General features: G+C 44.4%; 1 protein-coding gene across 1 annotated transcript in view; it reads left to right on the top strand.

Moving 5' to 3' along the window:
- ZRANB3 (zinc finger RANBP2-type containing 3) overlaps nt 1-18,791 on the top strand; it is a 264,866-nt gene that overhangs the window by 76,504 nt on the left and 169,571 nt on the right. Inside the window, exon 3 of the mRNA XM_083153824.1 lies at nt 9,065-9,083. Within this exon, the coding sequence (XP_083009950.1) occupies nt 9,065-9,083 (19 nt within the window). The remainder of the gene's footprint in view (nt 1-9,064; nt 9,084-18,791) is intronic.

The following is an 18,791-nucleotide window of genomic DNA, read 5'->3' as shown; positions in this document are numbered from 1 at the left end:
CAAAATTGATTCCTCAAACTCAGCTAAATGAGTTTCTTAGTACTGATCTCAAATCAGCAGTTGGTTTGGACAGTGACTTCCCTACTCCCCAAATTGAAAGATCTCTTAGAGTAGGCCCATCAGAAAGAAATATTTAAAGGAAACCTCGGCCAGTTGTTGAAGAGTTTTTAGACTATAATTAAATAAAAAACTTCATCTCAATATGGCAGGTCACAGCCTGTATCTGTCAAAGAATGTAATATCTTGATTTTTCAGCAAGTGTTTTCTCAAAAACTTAGAACATTCGCAGGTCTGTTGATACCTTTTTTGACCATGAATATCCCATTGCTCTGCTGTAGTTTGCTAAGCTTAGTGTTATGATATATAGGCAGCCAGCATACATTTATGATCCTATTTCGGGTGAATGCTGATTAATGTCTTCTCGAACACTACAGTTTCCCAAATCTCTTTAGTTTCCTAGTTGTCACTTAACTTACTGAGGGGCAGATGTATTAAGCCTGGGTAAGTGATAAAGCGGACATAAAGTGAAAGGAGATAAAGCACCAGCCAATCAACTCCCAACTGTCATTTTCAAACACAGTTCATCGGCTGGTGCTTTATCTCCTTTCACTTTATCTCCAGTTTATCTCTTCTCCAGACTTAATACATCTGCCCCTATATTTGGTATCTACTGACCATCCCATAGGTTCCTAAAAGCTTTCTAAAGTTCATGGCAAACACAGTATAGTTTTCAGTCCTCATGATTTTTTGGGCATAAGAGTTCAGCTTTGGCAGATTATGTCTATTATGCCAATATCTTGCACTGGTTTGGGGATGCAGTTGAAATCCCGGCAGTCGGAATCCCGGCGAAATCCCGGCACTTTGTCGCTCTGTGGGTCGGAATTTCGGCGTTGGGATTTTCACCGCTGGGATTTCAAACCAATTCCCTGATTTGCACAGGATTTAATGGGGAGTGTACCTTTTAACTGGCTGTTATATTGTTGTAAACTAATAAAGGTTCAATATTTTTACCCTACTGACCCCTACATACTTTCTGTTTTTTGAAGACTTTTTTTGACACAAAATTGTACACGTGCCTGGCTGCTTCAGACACCTATAATCCTGCAAGACTTTTTTTCTGTTTACTTAGGAAAATTGAAAAAGGAGGATGTTTGAAGCATGAATGTGTATTATTATGTACACTTGTTATGACACTCGCTCCCCGTTTGCTAAATGTTTACTTCATAGATAAGACTGCTACCACTCTCCTTGTCCGGGTATCCTTATATCTTTTCTCAATGTATGTATCATTTGTGTCCCACACAACGCCCAAGGAGGGGTGAGTTAAGCATGCCACTCAATGACCGTTCCACTCCCAACACGCCAATAACTTTGTGTCTATTCTCGTGGATTCTGGGCGGGGCCAATAGCCCCTTTAAACTGAAAGGATTATCGCACATCTCCTCAAATTTAACCCTGATGTAATGTTTAATCAAGACCCATAGGAAAACATGGTGTGACTTAACCCTTAACCGTTGAATAATGCAGAATTCTCACTGGGTTTGACTGTTACACATGCCTTCGAGATTCCAATCTCATTTGATCTCTTCTGAAGATTTTAAGCTTTTTCTTAATGCACGATGGGCAAAGTATGGAGATGATAACATTGTTCACTGGCACTATTCTTTGAAGGTGATCATGAGGGGCCATATTATAGACCTGGGGTAGCCAACCCTAGTCCTCGAGAGCTACCAACAGTGCATGTTTTGCAGGTCTCCTCACAGAATTACAAGTGAGCTAATTAGCTCCACCTGTGAATCTTTTAAAATGTGTCAGTGATTAATGAGTGCAGCTGTGCAGCAGCTAGGTTGTCTGGAAAATGTGAACTGTTGGTAGCTCTCGAGGGCTAGGGTTGGCTAACACTGTTATAGACTATGCAGATAAAAAAAGGATGAAAGCCATGGTTTTATATAATTCTTTTATAGCAGGTGTTTCCTCAATCTCGATTGCATGTTCTTCCTCGCCAAGAGTTTACATTGGAATCTTATAAAATAGTAAGGCAATTATTGGAAAACGTCTTTTTAACCCAAGCCAAAAACTCGGTTGAACTCTCGAACCACAAATTTTATAGATGTTAAAACAAAATGGGTAGATTGTTATGTTCCAGTCATTTCTCTTGGAAAACTAGAGCTCTTTTCAGTCATTAAACATCCTACTACTCACACTCCTGTTACAGATTTCAGGAGTGTTTTTCGAGTTGTTTCATGAATATTATTATAATGTGAATGTTAGGTTAGGCTCTTATTGACCAATAACATTATTGAATGTTGATTTAAAATTTCTATCCAAAATCATAGCCAATCATTTGCAAGCAAATTTGGCAGATCTGCTTACTGATCACCAACTGGGCTTTGTAGCTGCTATCAGGCGATTGCAGCGAGTCTCCTCTATACAATCTTCCAATTCGCATAACATGTTAATAAGTCTAGACAGATTAATGCTCTATTTCGTTATTTTATTTGGCAGGGGAAACAGTCTTGTATTAGACTACTTAAGTTGTGTCAAACTAGATCAAACAGAATTAATTTCCCTGATATACAGTAGTATGATATACTCATGCAGCTCAGTTGCGCTATTTAACTAATTGTATCCATGGACTTTTGGTGCAGTGGGGGGAGGTCAAGCATAGCGAGGCTGGAATGTCTGCAGTGTGTACTAATTCTACTGCTCCTCCAATTATACCTGGGTACCTACAAGCTTATGTAAGCTTTATCTGGTCTTGGCCACATTGGACTTGGAGTATTTATCTTTTAGAAATGTGTTACACTTTAGTTATATTGTATTATGGGTACTTGTTCTTGTGAAATTGGTTTATGTATTTAAATTGAAATTTTAGATTTTGAAATTTGAGCTCTCATTTAAATTTGTGGTGTTGTCCTTTAGTAATCCAGATTACTTTGTAGGAGATGCATATATCTAAAAATGAACAGCAGAATCTACCCAACTATATTGTTTTAACCTATTTTAATATTTGCACTGATTATGTATCTTAATATATACAAGTGGATGTATAGGGCTGGCTTAGACCCATAGATGCGTATAGCATACAATACAGCCCCACCTGCTGCCAACTGGCGCATCACATTGAATCTGCCCAAGTCTTTGTGTTTTCTAGAAAAGTCTGTTTTCATTTAGTGTGCCTGCTCCTCAGTCCTTATATAGTTGTAATTTCAGGAGCACTGCAGTATACTCAATATTAGCTCCCTGTTTGTAAGTATTCCATAATAAATGCATTTATATAGAGATATATTTTAAGGCAGGGATTTTTATTTCTTTTTCTACTCCCTTAAAGCCCCCATACACTACTGTGACTTCTCAGAGGGGAGAAGTCACAGCTGATCCCCCTTAAACAAGAAGAAAAAAATGGGACCACTAGTGTACTTATAGCTGCTGTATGAGGGAGGGTGTAAGGCTCCCAATATTAAGCAGAACAACAAAACAAGTGTATACAGTCCTTGGATTTTACTGATAGATACAGGTATCACAATAATTAGTAAGTACAGGTAGAGTATCCCGTATACCAAATACTTGGGACCACAAGTATTTCAGATAAGGGATTTTTTTCGGATTTTGGAATATATATATTTTTTCCATACTCAACTGGTCCCCTGGTGGTCCCCCAATGTCTACGGCAGCCTTCAGGATCCTCTTCAGCAGCATCTTCAGTCCCGGTGGTGCATTGGCCTCGCGCAATGCACCCCTGGGCCGTAGATGCCCCTGAAGAGGATCCTGGAGGCCGCCGTGGACATTGGGGGACCACCAGGGGACCAGTCGGGTGAAATCGCATAAGCGTATGGTTAGCCTTACTTTAATTGTTTACATTAATACAATAAATGAAATGTATTAAAAACAATATTGTGGATGCAGATATGCCCTTAGCTTTCCATTAATGCTAATAGTAAGATCACTAATAAGGACAGCCAGAGTCAATAATATTTTTAAAAAAATATGCGCTATTTAATCAGTGTATACAGTATGGAGGGAATAAATCGTCCTCTAGCTACAAATAGTGTACTGCATACAGTATGTGAAGTAGAATGAGTTGATCAGAAAGAGAGGACTCATTGTTGCAGGCCATAGTGTCTGCTATACACGGTTCTTTCATACCGATGCTGTTTATTCCATAAGCCACATGACAGCCAGTAATCCATGGCATGATACTTGTAGACTGGTGTCCTGTATCCCACATGGCTCTGGAATGTGACTGCTGAATGCAGCTCAGGACATTGTTCTGTCTCGGGTGTCTGTACCGCAGTGACCGCATGTACACTCTGTATTCCAGGATTTCTCATTTACTGCTATTAATGCTAATGGCCGTCACTGCCTCTGGCAGCTGAGGGGGCTGTATTCTGCTTTCCTATGTTTTATTTATAGTAAAGGATCATTTTTGTGTATCCTCTGGTGCCTTTGCTGATGGACATAGGATAATTGCAGACCTTATACACACTGAATTTATTATTTAAAGGCCTGCTTTTTAACCATATTATTAAAAATGTTGATATATTTTATTATTCTGGTGTAAAGGAGTACACAATTTACCGTAGTCAACATTTTTGTTCAAAACAATCAAATAGTAGTTGCATCAAACTTCTATTACGCTGGGGCAACACAGACAACAGTGAATGGTTAGCATTACCAGGGCTCTATCTGTGTGGAGTTTGTTTATTCTCCCTGTGCTTGTGTAAGTTTCCTCTGGGTACTCTGATTTCCTTCCACAATCCAAAAATTTACTGGTAGGTTAATTGGCTACTAACAAAATTAACCCTAGAATGAATGTGTGTGCGTGTACATGTGGTAGGGAATATAGATTATAAGCTCCACTGGGGCAGGAACTGAATATTATCTGTAAAGTGCTGCAGAATATGCGCGCGCTGTATAAATAACTGATAATAAAATGGAGTATTGGTCAATGTAAAGGATGATTTTTATTCTCTGTATGACAGAATTGATAGTAAAGCCTGTTTTACAGAGCATTTTAATCCCATCTGCCCATTTTTATGTTATTTATTTCACCTGAATAGTCTCTCTTTTGATATGGGAGGGGTAAGAACAACCTTTAACAAAGATTTTATTTGTTTTTAGCATTATTAGCATATGAATGATCGAGAGGCTTGCACTGCAAAATTCACCTCTATATTGCTGTGTACACACGGGGGAGATATATTGCTCAGCCATATATTGCTGAGCAATATATGGCTGAGCAATTTATTGCTCAGTTTATCCTGTTCATCAGCGACCAGAGATGGTCGCTGATGAAAAAGAAACTGCCGGGGGGAGCCCGGCAGTGGTAATCAGCTGGTCGCAGGAGCATGTTCCTTCGACCAGCGATCACCACAGGGGCAAAAACGGGAGCGCGCACCCGGCGATATATCGCCGGTGCACACTCCCATTGCGGGCAATATGGTCGCTTAGCGACCATATTTCCCGCGATTTTGGACAAAATCGCCCCCGTGTGTACGCACCATATTTATTATTTATTTATTTATTTACAGTTTCTTATATAGCGCCGCAGATTCCGTTGCGCTTTACAATTGTAGACAGTGATAAAACACACTGGGTAACAACAGACACACTTGGCGGTAAGAGGGCCCTGCTACAAGCTTACATATGAAATTAAGTACAGTTTATGCAGCAAGCCTGTATTATTTGGTCCCTCAACAGTTATTTCCTTGAGAGCATTGAAAGAAATGTGTAACCTAAACCAGGCTTAGACTCCGAGAATAAATAGCGCCGGACCACCGCCTGTCACCACACTTTCCTCCACTTCCATCTGATGCTCTGCAGAAATCTTAAGATGGGTGGGATAAGATTTCAGTATACATAATAAACTATAGATGGGAAGAGAGAAGTTAATTTGGAATTACAGAATTTCTCCACCCCACAGCACACCCTTGGCATCTTTATCATTGGGTGAAGGGTCTTAACACACAGGTACTGGTTGTTCGTAACCTCAAAGAGTAATATGCATGTATTTACTAGCCTGATTACAGAGTTAACCCATTCCACATACTGTATGTTTATGTACAGTAAGGTACAACCCATGGTTCTCAATGAATTAGAGGGGGGTTATAGATGCCGCTTTTTACATTTGTTAGTTTATATAACCTGAATGAGATAATAGTAATAATATTTACTATTATTGGTTTTCTAGCATGAAAAGACACAAATGCCCAATTATTGTACACTGAAAATATATTTTAGGCAGCGCACTATGTTGTAGTAATTAAGAGTACAGTTATGTGGATTGACTGTGTAAGCTTATTTTGTGTGTGTGTGTCTGTTTTTGTTATTATCTTCAACATAGTCCAAATTTGTTTCCTGGTACTTATGTATTATCTGGGCTCCCATGTTAAATGCACCCCATTTTTTCATACCCCTACTATCCAACTACGCACGGAGTTGATTTTATATAGTGTGGCGAGCGCAGCGAGCCACCGTGCCCGAAAAGGGAGGGGACGCGGTCTCATAAGAAAAACGGGAGCCCAGATATTACATAAGTACCTGTTTCCTCACAGTTTTGTCACATTTTTTATGATTACTCTCTCCCACTCCCAACCAGTTGATACACCTATTGTTTGCTATAAATCACTGTTGTCAGTAAGGAATATTTCCTTGTGCTGACTTCATGACCTCACTGTGGAAAGTTTTCTCATATTTTCAAAAAGATTGTCCCAACCACAAGGGGTAAATTTACTGTATCTTTTAAAATTGAAAAAAGGTGACCGTGCCAATAGCAACCAATGAGATTCTGTGTATCCTTTTCTGACATGCGGTATAAAAAATATTGACAGAATATGATTTGTTGCTAACGCAGCTTCACCTCTTTTCATTTTTAGAAGCTTTAGTAAAGTTACCACTAATAGTCCAGATATTTAGGATAGCTATACTTGAGCACTGTTGACTTAATTTGTACCTCAGTTATTTTTATTTAAGCATTTTTGCTCTAGCATGGATATCCTTTAATCCTGGACTATTGGTTTTATTTTTGTTTAAAAATGTTTGCTCAAGCATGAATTTTCTTTATTGCTGGACTGTTAATATGTATTTGCATGGCATAATATAATTTTAAATACTTCAATCTACTTCAAGTCACATTCAGTCACTGGAGGCAGCCATCATGAGAAATCATCAAGGCTTGAGGCCCTTTTTGTTTTAGTTTGTGTGCTGCAGTTAAAGTGAACACTTTGTTTGGACATGAAAACAGTTGGTCATTGGCTACAAATAATAGTACCTACTGTATCATGTCTTTGTGCATATATATGGCCGTATTCAATGCGGCCGGCGAGGGGATTAAATGATGAGGATTGCCAAAAACAAGCGACTCTCTCTCCGTTTAACTCCCGGGCCGGCAGCGCACTGTATTCAATGTGTCGGGGGAATCGTCACTGTCAGTGTATGGGGAGTATTCCCCAAAACAGCGAGGCTCGCGGCTAATGCAGGGAGCCTGCCGCATTTAGCTGCGAGCCTCGCTGTTTTAGCAACCTCATACACCATTTCCCCTCTCGCTGCCAAAACCTAGCGAGGGGGAAATGGCGTGTGCAGGAGGTCAGTTAAATACTGACCCAGCGAGCAATCAGCACAGCTCGCAAAAACCATTGAATACACACAATAGTATGGGGGGGTATTCAATCTTCGGGTCACGGTAGACGAGCTTGCTCGCCTGCCGTGACCCAGTCCCGTTCTCGGTCAGCTCGACCGAGAACATGCAGGCGGGATTCAATGTCCCGCCTGCAGCGGAACGAGAAGGGGGGCGTGGCCGCGAGTTGCGGCCGGGAAGTGACGAGATGCAGCCGGCAGCTCGTCACTTCCCGGCTGTTCTCGGCAGAACGAGCCCGACAGCTAGAGATGTCGGGCTCGTTCTGCCAGGAAACCCTGTTCAATGCTGTCGGGGAAGACAGCATTGAATAGGGCCCGTCGAGCATCTCCCCCACGGGAGATGCTCGACGCCGATTGAATATCCCCCTATATCTGGGTGTGTGTGAAACTGTTAAATAATATAACATGTAAGTGAGATGGGTACAAGGATTTGATTAAGGCAAGTGGCACAGAAAATAAACTCAGCTGGACTGCCACAGCACAATTTGTGGACACATTGGGGGTGATTCAATTGTTTCTATTGTTTCTGCATAACTGATTGCATCTAAGCAGACAGGGTGATAATGAAATGTTTGTGTTTTTGCAATTCTCACGCCCAAATAGAATTTGTTTAGCTGCGCAATGCGACTGAACCCGCCTCAAATCTTAGTATGCCCCAAACCAGGACTTTTTGACATTTCCTGCTTGCCCCAAGAAATCATATTATTGTGCCCATCGTCAGCAACAATTAAATAGCTGCCTTCAGGGTTGCACCACTACCATGGGTGGAAAAAAATATTAAATCAGATCAGAAAGCTTTAAAAGCTTTAAAACTAGCTTTGAATGTCTAAAAACATATATTAAAAAAAGAGACCTTGGTACTTGTGTAGTTCACGGCAACAGTACGGTGAGTAGCTGCCTCACAGGGACACTACGCAGGGTTGCCGCAGAGTCACTACGCTGACTACGCTAGGCAGCCGTTGGGCTACGCTGATAACCTAGCTTAGGTTGCCGAAACTACAAGGTACATGAAACTACACAAGTAAGGCAGCCATTGGGCTACGCTAATAACGTAGCTTCAAACATAGCGTAAGCTGCCACCGTGAAACTACACAAGTACCGATACAGGAAATACTAAAACACGTGCACACACGGATACAATGAATTTTGCTGGTACCCATACACTCTCCCCCCCCCCCCCAGATATTGTTATCTCTTTGTAAGTTGTCTCTAAATTATTTCCATTAACTAAAATCAAATACAGTAATTGCACAAATTAAATTCATTGGTTTGCACTGAAGTCCTCAATTTCTTTATTTATATATAGATTTTCTTTTTCTCCAGTGAACATGTGTTAGAACAGATCTGCTAATTAACATATTGTTTTTCATGTGGGAATAGAAGATGCACGACTGATATTAACATTTAATTTTTGTCTCTCCCTCTGTAGGTGTATGATTGCTGATGAGGCAAGTAATTCACTCTTTATTTCCTTTCCTCTTTAAGCTATATATTCGTTTTTGTGCATATAAATGAGCACTTACTGTATGTTTTATTGTTTCATTTGTTTGTTGAAGTACTAAGTGAAGTTCTTGTTAAAGCTTAGTTAATTGTTTATAACTTTCTGGTCCATAGTTTTCACTCTGATAGGCTGCATATAAAATGATTGGTTTGCTTTGTGAAGAACCTATATCTCTCCCATTTACTGTACAGTCGTTACTTTCCCTGGGGCTAATTGCCAATTTTCTGAGACCCTCAGGCTAAGGCCAGCAGATAGTTACCAATGAAAACACCCAGTTGGATAGGTGCCACAGCAGCCTAATCAGTGTTCCCTTCTACTTATAATATACAACCCCCCCCCCCCCCCCCCCGACATCTAACAGACTGTGGGCCAGATGCACTAAGCTTCAAAAGTGATAAAATGGATGGTGATAAACAGCCAGCCAATCAGCTCCTGTCTGACATATTACAGGCTGCGTTTGAAAAATGTCAGACAGGAGCTGATTGGTCAGTTGTTTATCACTCTCAATTTTATCACTATTGAAGCTTAGTGCATCTGGCCCTGTATACTGTGCCTCTCTATTCTATTCCTAGAATCTCAGGCATTTGTGACTAGCTTCTATTGAGCAGCGGTTCCGGCGATTGGCTGTAAAATGTAATTAAACAGGTTCCAGTCTAAATAGATCCATACCAGACTTTTACACAGCACTAGGGCAGCGGTTTTCAAACTGTTGGTCCTGACGCCAAAGTGGGTCACGATCATCTCAGCATGGGGTCGCAACTCCATGTTTTTGGCCATGTGGCTGATGACTCAGTCAGTGATCCATGGAGTCTAAAAAATCCAGTAAATTGTCTGTTACTTCAGACTCCTCGCATCATGTTGTGCCTCTACAATGCTGCCATACATGTGCGGTCTGTTGAACACAAACATGTGGAGACCGTTCTGTGGTAACTTGTTGGGGTCCTGTAATAATTTTTATTGTCTGATGGGGTCCCAGAGCAAAATAGTTTAGGGATTTCAGTAATAGGGAATGCAACGTTTTCTATTTGTGAAAAAGCAAAGGAAAGCGTGAGTGAATTCTCGAGAGGGTGCCAGCTGGGCAACCATGGCTTTCTTCTAATTACAAAAAGCTTCTACAGTATGTTTTGCATTAATTGGCTGGTTGTTTTCTTCATTTTATGGACATATATTGGCTATTTGATCTCAGTCCATCTCCAGATAAAGAAATTAATGCGTCTTTGCAATTATTAATCCTCTTCTAAGATTGTAGTACAACTTAAGCTGTCTATCAACATGACAAAATGTGAGTTTGCTCAAAGATGCCCATTTGTGACTGGGTTTTATTGATCACTGGTTTATTAGTCAGATTGGTAAAAAATCTAACCAATACCACAAATTTCTGCTTAGGAACATGGATCATGTGGTGGTCTCATTCATTCATTACATGATTGTTCTTTATTTAGGAGTAAAACCTAGAATAATCATATGCATGCAATTAAGTCACCATGCCAACATACACAGATTAGATGGGCAGGATGTTCTCTCATTATGTCCTCTTTTCTAGAATGTAACAGTGCAACATCTGACTTATTCAGGTTTGCAAGCAAATAAAAAAACAAAAACCACACAACTGGACAAAAGCATGCTGCACTGCAGGTGGGCCAGATGTAACATTTGAACGTGCTATTTAATTTGAATTACCTAGTGGATAACAACAGAATGAGAAAACCATTTTGTTTTCCACTAGACCAGTGGTTCCTAAACTGGGGTACTCGTATCCCTGGGGGTACGCTGCAGATCATTAGGGGGTACTTAAAAATAATACTGGTAATGTTGGAAGAAGTAGTAGTATCCTGATGGCTGAAGAAGTCACCAATTGCCTCGGAGAAAAACCTGTACCACTTCCATTTCCGTCATCAGCATCTCCTCATGCTTTGGCCTGACGTGCAATCCACTAGTAGCTACCCACCCTGCCCTCAGACATCAGCGTTCATCTGCCCTGCACTGACAAGAGTGGAGGAAGCAGCGGCATTAATCCTACAGACAGTGAGACAGTACACAGCCAGCAGCCAAACACATGGGGACCCAATTCCTGACCGCATGCTACTCCTCCGCTACTTCTTCATAGAAGGGGAGAGGAAAAATGGTTGAACTGACCCTGAGGGCAGAGCTGGGGGGCGCTCACCAGGAGTGCTATTTCCTGCAGCTGCTTTTTGATGGGGATAGTTGGTCCCGTGAAATGATGCAAAAAGAACAGATGTAGCAGCGCACAATTTTGAAAATGAATGAAAAACAATTAAAAATTGGATGATCTTAGGTCACATATATTTTATTATCACTTGATAAAATTGAAGGAGTGCTTATAGCATAAAAACAATAAAATAATATAATATATATATAAGGACACCCCAATAGGTAACAATGATCACCGGAGAGTCTGTTCCTAGTATACCTCTAGGAAGGAGAGATCTTGTGTGTAGAAATAGTTACCACCTTATTGAAGGTACTGGAGTCCTCCAACAGTCCTTAATCGGTCCCAAACGGCACAAATCACCGATGGCTGTAAAGGAGTAGATATTTCCAGTCCACAGGTCCGTGAATAAGGGACACTTTGGCAGATGGTGACTGCAATGGGTGTTTGTTGTGGTGGTCCAAGCTCCTTGTAGAAATAAAGGTGGTCCCAGAGGTTGGTTCAGGCTTCTATCCGGTGTAATGATGTATTGGGGGAATGTCCAAACAGTTCCCTGACGCGTTTCGCCACTCCAGGTGGCTTTATCAAAGGTGGGTAGCTGGTACTGCTGGGGCTGGTTTTATATACCCATGTCTTGTTTGTCACATGGCTCATTAGCCGCAGCTGAGATCATCCAATCAGTTTCAATTATAATAAAAAACAGGAAATGAATCGGAGGCAAACAATGGTATAACATACACATGAGTAATGAAACTACTTTGTTTTTAAAAAGATTATAATTAACACAGTTTAGGCCTTTAGATTAGGCTGTTTCCATAGACCGGAAGTTGTGCCTTGATCACCGCAGGTGATTCATTATACAGCGTCCTCTGTTTCCATGTGAACAGCCGCTCTGCAGCTGCTAACTCTCCATTGGTGCGCATAGTCACATGTCCGCCTAAGCGTCTCCATTACCATGTTAACCTAGCTCGGAGAAGTTTTTCCTGTTCGGTGGCCGGTCATGTGACTTCTCTAGTGTCTATGCCGATAGGCAGTTCAGTCACATGGTATTCCCGGCGTCACTGTTGCCGGGTTACCTAGCGATATTCTCTCTCCCCAGACAGTCGGTCGTGAGGAATATGTAATATAATAATCTGGCTGGACTTTAGCATGCTGCGTAGCGCCTATTTTCTATCTTAACCGTCACGTAAGATACTCTAAATTCACTTTACATCTTTTTTAATTTTATTGTATATATGTGGTTTTAAACATATACAGGTGTCCAATGACATACTTTATAGTTCTTTCAAACTGCAATATTATGGGCGCATATTTACATGCTCATTATTTGTAGGAAGATATAGGTAGTAGAGGTAGTATATATACATACATCCATACATTACAGCCATCGGTGATTTGTGCCGTTTGGGACCGATTAAGGACTGTTGGAGGACTCCAGTACCTTCAATAAGGTGGTAACTATTTCTATACACAAGATCTCTCCTTCCCAGAGGTATGCTAGGAACAGACTCTCCGGTGATCATTGTTACCTATTGGGGTGTCCTTATATATATTATATTATTTTATTATTTTTATGCTATAAGCACTCCTTCAATTTTATCAAGTGATAATAAAATATATGTGACCTAAGATCATCCAATTTTCTCCCTCGGCCAGCAGGGGACACTGCAGTCATTACCTGTGGATAGTGTTGGTGCTCTGAGGAGTCGGCACTTTAAGAAACTTTAGAAATGGCTGGCTCCTCCCCCCACTATCCCCAACAGACCCCAGTCTTAGTAAAAGTGCCCGGAGGAGTCGGTCTCCTGGGCAAGGGTCTCCCTGGGGAGACTCAATTTTTGGCTTTTTATTTTTATTTTTATTTTTAATTCTTCAACTACAGGCAGACAGGGAGTCTGCCTGCTACGTGGGACCTGGAGGGGTCCGGTCGACACTGCACGCAGTGTTTCCTCCGGCACCCAAGCCGCCAGAGCCTCCGCTCTGGGGACCCGCCGCAGCTGCACGCGGCTAGCGTTACGGGTCCGAGGCTTCTCCCCCGCACTCCAGGAGCTGCCTGTGGGTAAGCGGCGCTGTGCGCCATACAGAGGGGGGCGGCTGTAAGGAGCGCTTCAGCCGCAGCAGAGGGGGCGGTCAGGTCGCAGCATCAGGTGCTGGCGGCGCTGACAAGGCTGGGAGCAGGGCAGGCTGATTTGGATCAGCTGTCTTTTGATTTTACCGCCGTAGCACGGCGCGGAGGACGCTCGTGCAGGGGGCGGAGTTTGGCTTCACTTCTCCCTGCCAGCGCCATTGTTCGCATCAGGCTCCAGCAGTTCTCCTCCTGGTGACCCGCAGTCCTGGTTCTCCAGCACCTGTTTGGTCAGCGCTCTCCCCTGCGATCACAGGGTAACTGTGAGTCTTAAGGGGACATACTGGGATACATATACTGTATATATCCTAATAGATTGGGAGGGTTGTGGCTCCTCTCTCCCTGTCTTTAACACAGACTTCATTGCTGTTGTATTCTGCTGTCTGTCTGTGTTGGTTTGGGCTGTTACCTGTTTATTCCCTGTGTGTGTGGGGTCAGAAGTATGGCAGGGCGTGCTACTTCTTCTAAGGCAGCACAGAAGGTATACACCTGCAAGGCCTGCAAGGTGCATTATACGCAGCATGTGAAGGGGGTGTCTGTCTGTGAGGCATGTTATGCTTCTTCACAGGGGCCTTCTGTTATTCAGTCCCCGGTTGTTAAACCCCCGTCACAAACCCCAGATGCTTGGCAGGCCATTCTAGCCAACCTTTCGGCTGAGCTGGCTGCATCCAAAAGGGACAGAGAGGTATTTCAGTCACAGTTGACTCAGATTTCCTCTACGGTGGTTCCCCTACAGCAGTCTGTGGCGGCCTCTGCTCAGGCTAGGCCAGCCTCACCGACTGGGAAGAGGAAGGCTTCCTCTGTTTTCTTCTCCCCTGATGTTGATGATTATGCTCAGGGAGAGGTAAGTGTTCTAATTGACCCCGTTCAGGATCCCTCAGCAGACGACCCAGAGGATCCAGATGAGCCGGAGGTTCAGGACGCCCAGGGCGTCGAGGGACTGATAAGGGAGATTCGGTCTACCCTTAATATAGCTGATAATTCGGTGCCTTCTCAGGTGTCGATTTTTGGCCGGGTGCAAAAGCAGCCTCTTAATTTCCCGGACTCCGAGGAACTAGAGGGTCCCTTGGTTAAGGTCTGGAAGAATCCAGACAGGAAATTTCAAATGTCTAGGAGGTTTAATGCGTTATACCCATTTTCAGCAGAGTCCAGGGCTAAGTGGGAGATTCCCCCCACACCGGACGTGTCTTTATCGCGTCTGTCTAAAAAGACCACTCTTCCCATTCCGGGAGCGGTGTCTCTTAAAGAGGCGCCGGATAGACGTTTAGATGGGTCCCTGAAGAACATTTACTCTACTGTGGGTGTTATTTTGAGACCTGCTCTCGCCTCGTCATGGGTGGCGAGGGCCATGGAGTCCTGGGCTGATGATTTGATCAAGGGCATTGAGCAGAATTCTCCCAAGGAGGAATTGTTATCCTTGGCAGAGTGTATCAAGGACGCTTCTACGTATATGGGTGAGGCAGCTTCGGATGTCTCTACCTTAGCAGCAAAGGCCTCTGCATCGGCCGTTCTGGCGAGGCGTACGGTGTGGCTGCGCTCCTGGCAGGCTGAGCCAGAAATCAAAAAAGCAGTTGAGGCCCTTCCCTTCACAGGAGATGTGTTGTTTGGTCCTGAATTGGACAGGCTCATTTCTCAGGCCACGGGGGGGAAGTCTACGTTTCTGCCTTCCTCAGCGCCTGCTCCGAAGAGGCCGTTCGTAGGTTCTACTTTTCGTTCCTTTCGGGGCAACGCAGGTTACAGGGGTCGTGGAAGAGGTGGTTTCTCCTCTTTCAGAGGTCGCAGAGGTAGAGGTGCCAGAACAGCCCAGACCTCTGCCGTTCCTTCTCTCAACACCAAGTCTGCTGAGAAGACAGTGGCATGACGGTCTTCCAGCTCACCTGGGGGATCCCAGGGTGGGCGCCAGACTGTTGTTGTTTGCGGAGGAATGGAGGACACACTGTACAGATGCATGGGTTCTCCAGATAGTCTTGCAGGGCTACAGGCTGGAGTTCTCCTCTCAACCTCCAGAAAAATTTTTCCCTATAGGTCTTCCCTCTTCCGCCGATTCAAGATTGGCCCTGTGTGGCGCCATACAGACTCTGCTCGAGTCTGGAGTTATTGTCCCAGTGCCGGCCCACCAGCAGGGCAAAGGATACTACTCAAGCATTTTCGTGGTTCCAAAGCCAGACGGCTCTGTCAGGCCGATCCTAAATTTAAAGCCGCTGAACGAGTTTGTTCGCTACCACAGATTCAAGATGGAATCTATTCGGTCAGTGATTGCGTCCTTGGAAAAGGGAGAATTTCTCCTTTCCTTGGATATAAAGGACGCGTATCTGCACGTTCCGATTTGGGAACCTCATCAGAGGTTTCTGAGGTTCGCGGTGCAGGGTCGCCATTTTCAGTTCAGGGGGCTCCCGTTCGGCCTTTCGTCTGCCCCAAGGGTATTTACGAAGGTTATGGCGAGTATGATCACAGCTCTCCGTCTAAGGGGGATAACTATCATCCCGTACCTAGACGATCTACTTCTCAAGTCACCCTCTCAGGAGAAGCTCGTGGCGGACGCCTTGCAGACTTGCAGGTTTTTAGTCCAGAATGGATGGATTGTGAATTTCAAGAAATCCCAGCTAAATCCAGCACAGAGACTACAATTTCTCGGTCTCGTATTCGACACGGTAGAGGAAAGGGTTTTCCTTCCGTTGGACAAAATCGCAACTCTGCAGGCAAGGGTCCGGCAGGTGTTACATCAGCGCAGGGTCTCGGCCCATCTGTGTACTCGCTTGTTGGGACTAATGGTGGCCTCATTCGAGGCAGTCCCTTACGGTCGGTTCCACTCTCGGACGTTTCAGGAGAGTCTGTTGTCACAATGGTCGGGTTCCCATCTGCAGATACACAAGAGAGTCACTCTGTCTCAGAGGGCTCGCTCGTCTCTGTTATGGTGGCTGCACACTCCGCACCTTCTCCAGGGGCGCAGCTTCAGTCCTTGCACATGGACCATAGTTACGACAGATGCCAGCCTCAGGGGCTGGGGAGCGGTAACTCTGGACCGTCGATTTCAGGGGAGGTGGTCTCTCCAGGAGTCGAAACTCCCAATAAACATCTTGGAATTGAGAGCCATCAGATTAACGCTGCTGCAGGCGCACAGCCTCCTCCAGGGTCGGCAAATCAGGATCCAGTCGGACAATGCGACGGCGGTCGCATATATAAATCGACAAGGAGGCACCAAGAGCAGAGCAGCCATGCGGGAGGTCCGGCCCATTCTGGAATGGGCGGAGGCTCATGCGGTAAGCTTTTCTGCGGTATTCATTCCAGGGGTGGAGAATTGGCAGGCGGACTACCTCAGTCGCCAAGATTTCCATCCGGGGGAGTGGGCCCTCCACTCGGAAGTTTTTCACCAGCTGACACTCCGGTGGGGGATCCCCGAGATAGATCTGATGGCCTCCAGGTTGAACCATCAACTTCCGGTCTACTGCGCCAGATCAAGGGATCCTGCTGCGGTGGCAGTAGACGCTCTATCGATTCCGTGGGACTTCAAGCTGGGGTATATATTTCCTCCCTTTCCGTTGATCCCAAGGGTTCTAAAGAAGGTAAAGACGGGAGCCGCGACTGTGATCTTGATAGCTCCGGATTGGCCAAGGAGGTCTTGGTATTCGGACCTAAAGCATCTACTGGTGGACACACCTTGGCGTCTACCGCTGAGACAGGACCTGCTTCAGCAAGGGCCATTCGCCTTCCAAAACTTACGTCCTCTTCATTTAACGGCATGGCTGTTGAGGCCGAGTTGCTAAAGCGAAGAGGCATTCCGGCAAGAGTTATACCTACGATGCTCCAGGCCAGGAAGGGAGTGACTTCGGCTCATTATCACAGAATCTGGAAGAGTTATGTCGCCTGGTGTGAAAGACGCGAGGTTCCTAAGGCAGTCTTTAGCCTCTCTAGGTTGTTGGAGTTTCTCCAGGAAGGCCTGGATAAAGGGTTGCGTCTAGCCTCATTAAAGGTGCAGCTTTCTGCATTATCAGTTTTCTTTCACCGTAGGTTGGCAATTTTGGCAGAGATACAGACGTTCTTGAAGGGAGTGTTGAGGCTTCAGCCTCCCTTCAGGTCACCTACAGAGCCTTGGGATTTGGCCTTGGTTTTGAAGTACTTGCAGTCTGATTTCTTTGAACCTTTGGATTCGGTAGATCTAAAGTACGTTACCTGGAAAACGGTTATGCTGGTAGCATTAGCCTCGGCTCGCAGAGTGTCGGAACTCGGGGCCTTGTCTTGTCGACCTCCGTTTCTGGTTTTCCACGAAGACAGAGCGGAGTTGAGGACAGGACCAGCTTTTCTTCCTAAGGTGGTGTCAGCATTCCATCTGAACCAGCCTATTGTTATTCCGGTTTTTGCCGAGGGCTCGGCTTCATTGGATGCGGTTCGAGCATTACGTGTGTACCTTTCCAAGACAGCAGCCATAAGGAAGTCAGACAGTTTGTTTGTTCTCTATTGTCCTGAACGAAGGGGGTGGCCTGCGACTAAGAGAACATTGGCTCGTTGGATTTGCCTAACGATAAGGGAAGCTTATGTCCATGCAAAAAGAGAGGCTCCTTCCAGAATTACAGCTCATTCGACCAGATCAGTCAGCACTTCGTGGGCTCTGGCTAGGGGGGCTTCTCTTTCACAGGTGTGCAGGGCAGCCGCTTGGTCAAGCTCAAATACGTTTGCCCGGTTTTATAGGTTTGACACCTTTGCCGGGCCAGAGGCGGCCTTTGGCAGGGCAGTGTTGCAGGAATCGCAGCGCTGTCCCGCCCGGGAGTAGTGCTTTGGTACTATTCCCACAGGTAATGACTGCAGTGTCCCCTGCTGGCCGAGGGAGAAATAAGGAATTTGGTACTCACCGATAATTCCCTTTCTCCAAGGCAGCAGGGGACACTGCACGCCCACCCAGCGCTTGGCTTCCTATCAGGTTGTCAGGGTTTTTTGTTTCAGACATCTCATATAGATGGAAAATGGTTGGATCAGGTCAGAGGTATGACTTGATGACCTGTTGGTTATGTTGCCATTTGTGGTAAAGCTTTAATTTATGTATATATATTTACAGTATGACAGGTGTGTCTCTGGTTGTTTGACCTTATGGTTTCTTCTTCGTATGTCGTAGTTCCTCCTCCTTCTGGGTTCTTGCTTTGGTCTCTCCCTATTTCGGACACAGTTTTACTAAGACTGGGGTCTGTTGGGGATAGTGGGGGGAGGAGCCAGCCATTTCTAAAGTTTCTTAAAGTGCCGACTCCTCAGAGCACCAACACTATCCACAGGTAATGACTGCAGTGTCCCCTGCTGCCTTGGAGAAAGGGAATTATCGGTGAGTACCAAATTCCTTATTTAAATTGTTTTTCATTCATTTTCAAAGTTGTGTG

This window comes from Crinia signifera, chromosome 7 (assembly GCF_055691185.1).
Source record: "Crinia signifera chromosome 7, ASM5569118v1, whole genome shotgun sequence".
NCBI classification, from domain to species: Eukaryota; Metazoa; Chordata; class Amphibia; order Anura; family Myobatrachidae; genus Crinia; species Crinia signifera.
This window is presented reverse-complemented; position numbering and strand designations above follow the sequence as displayed.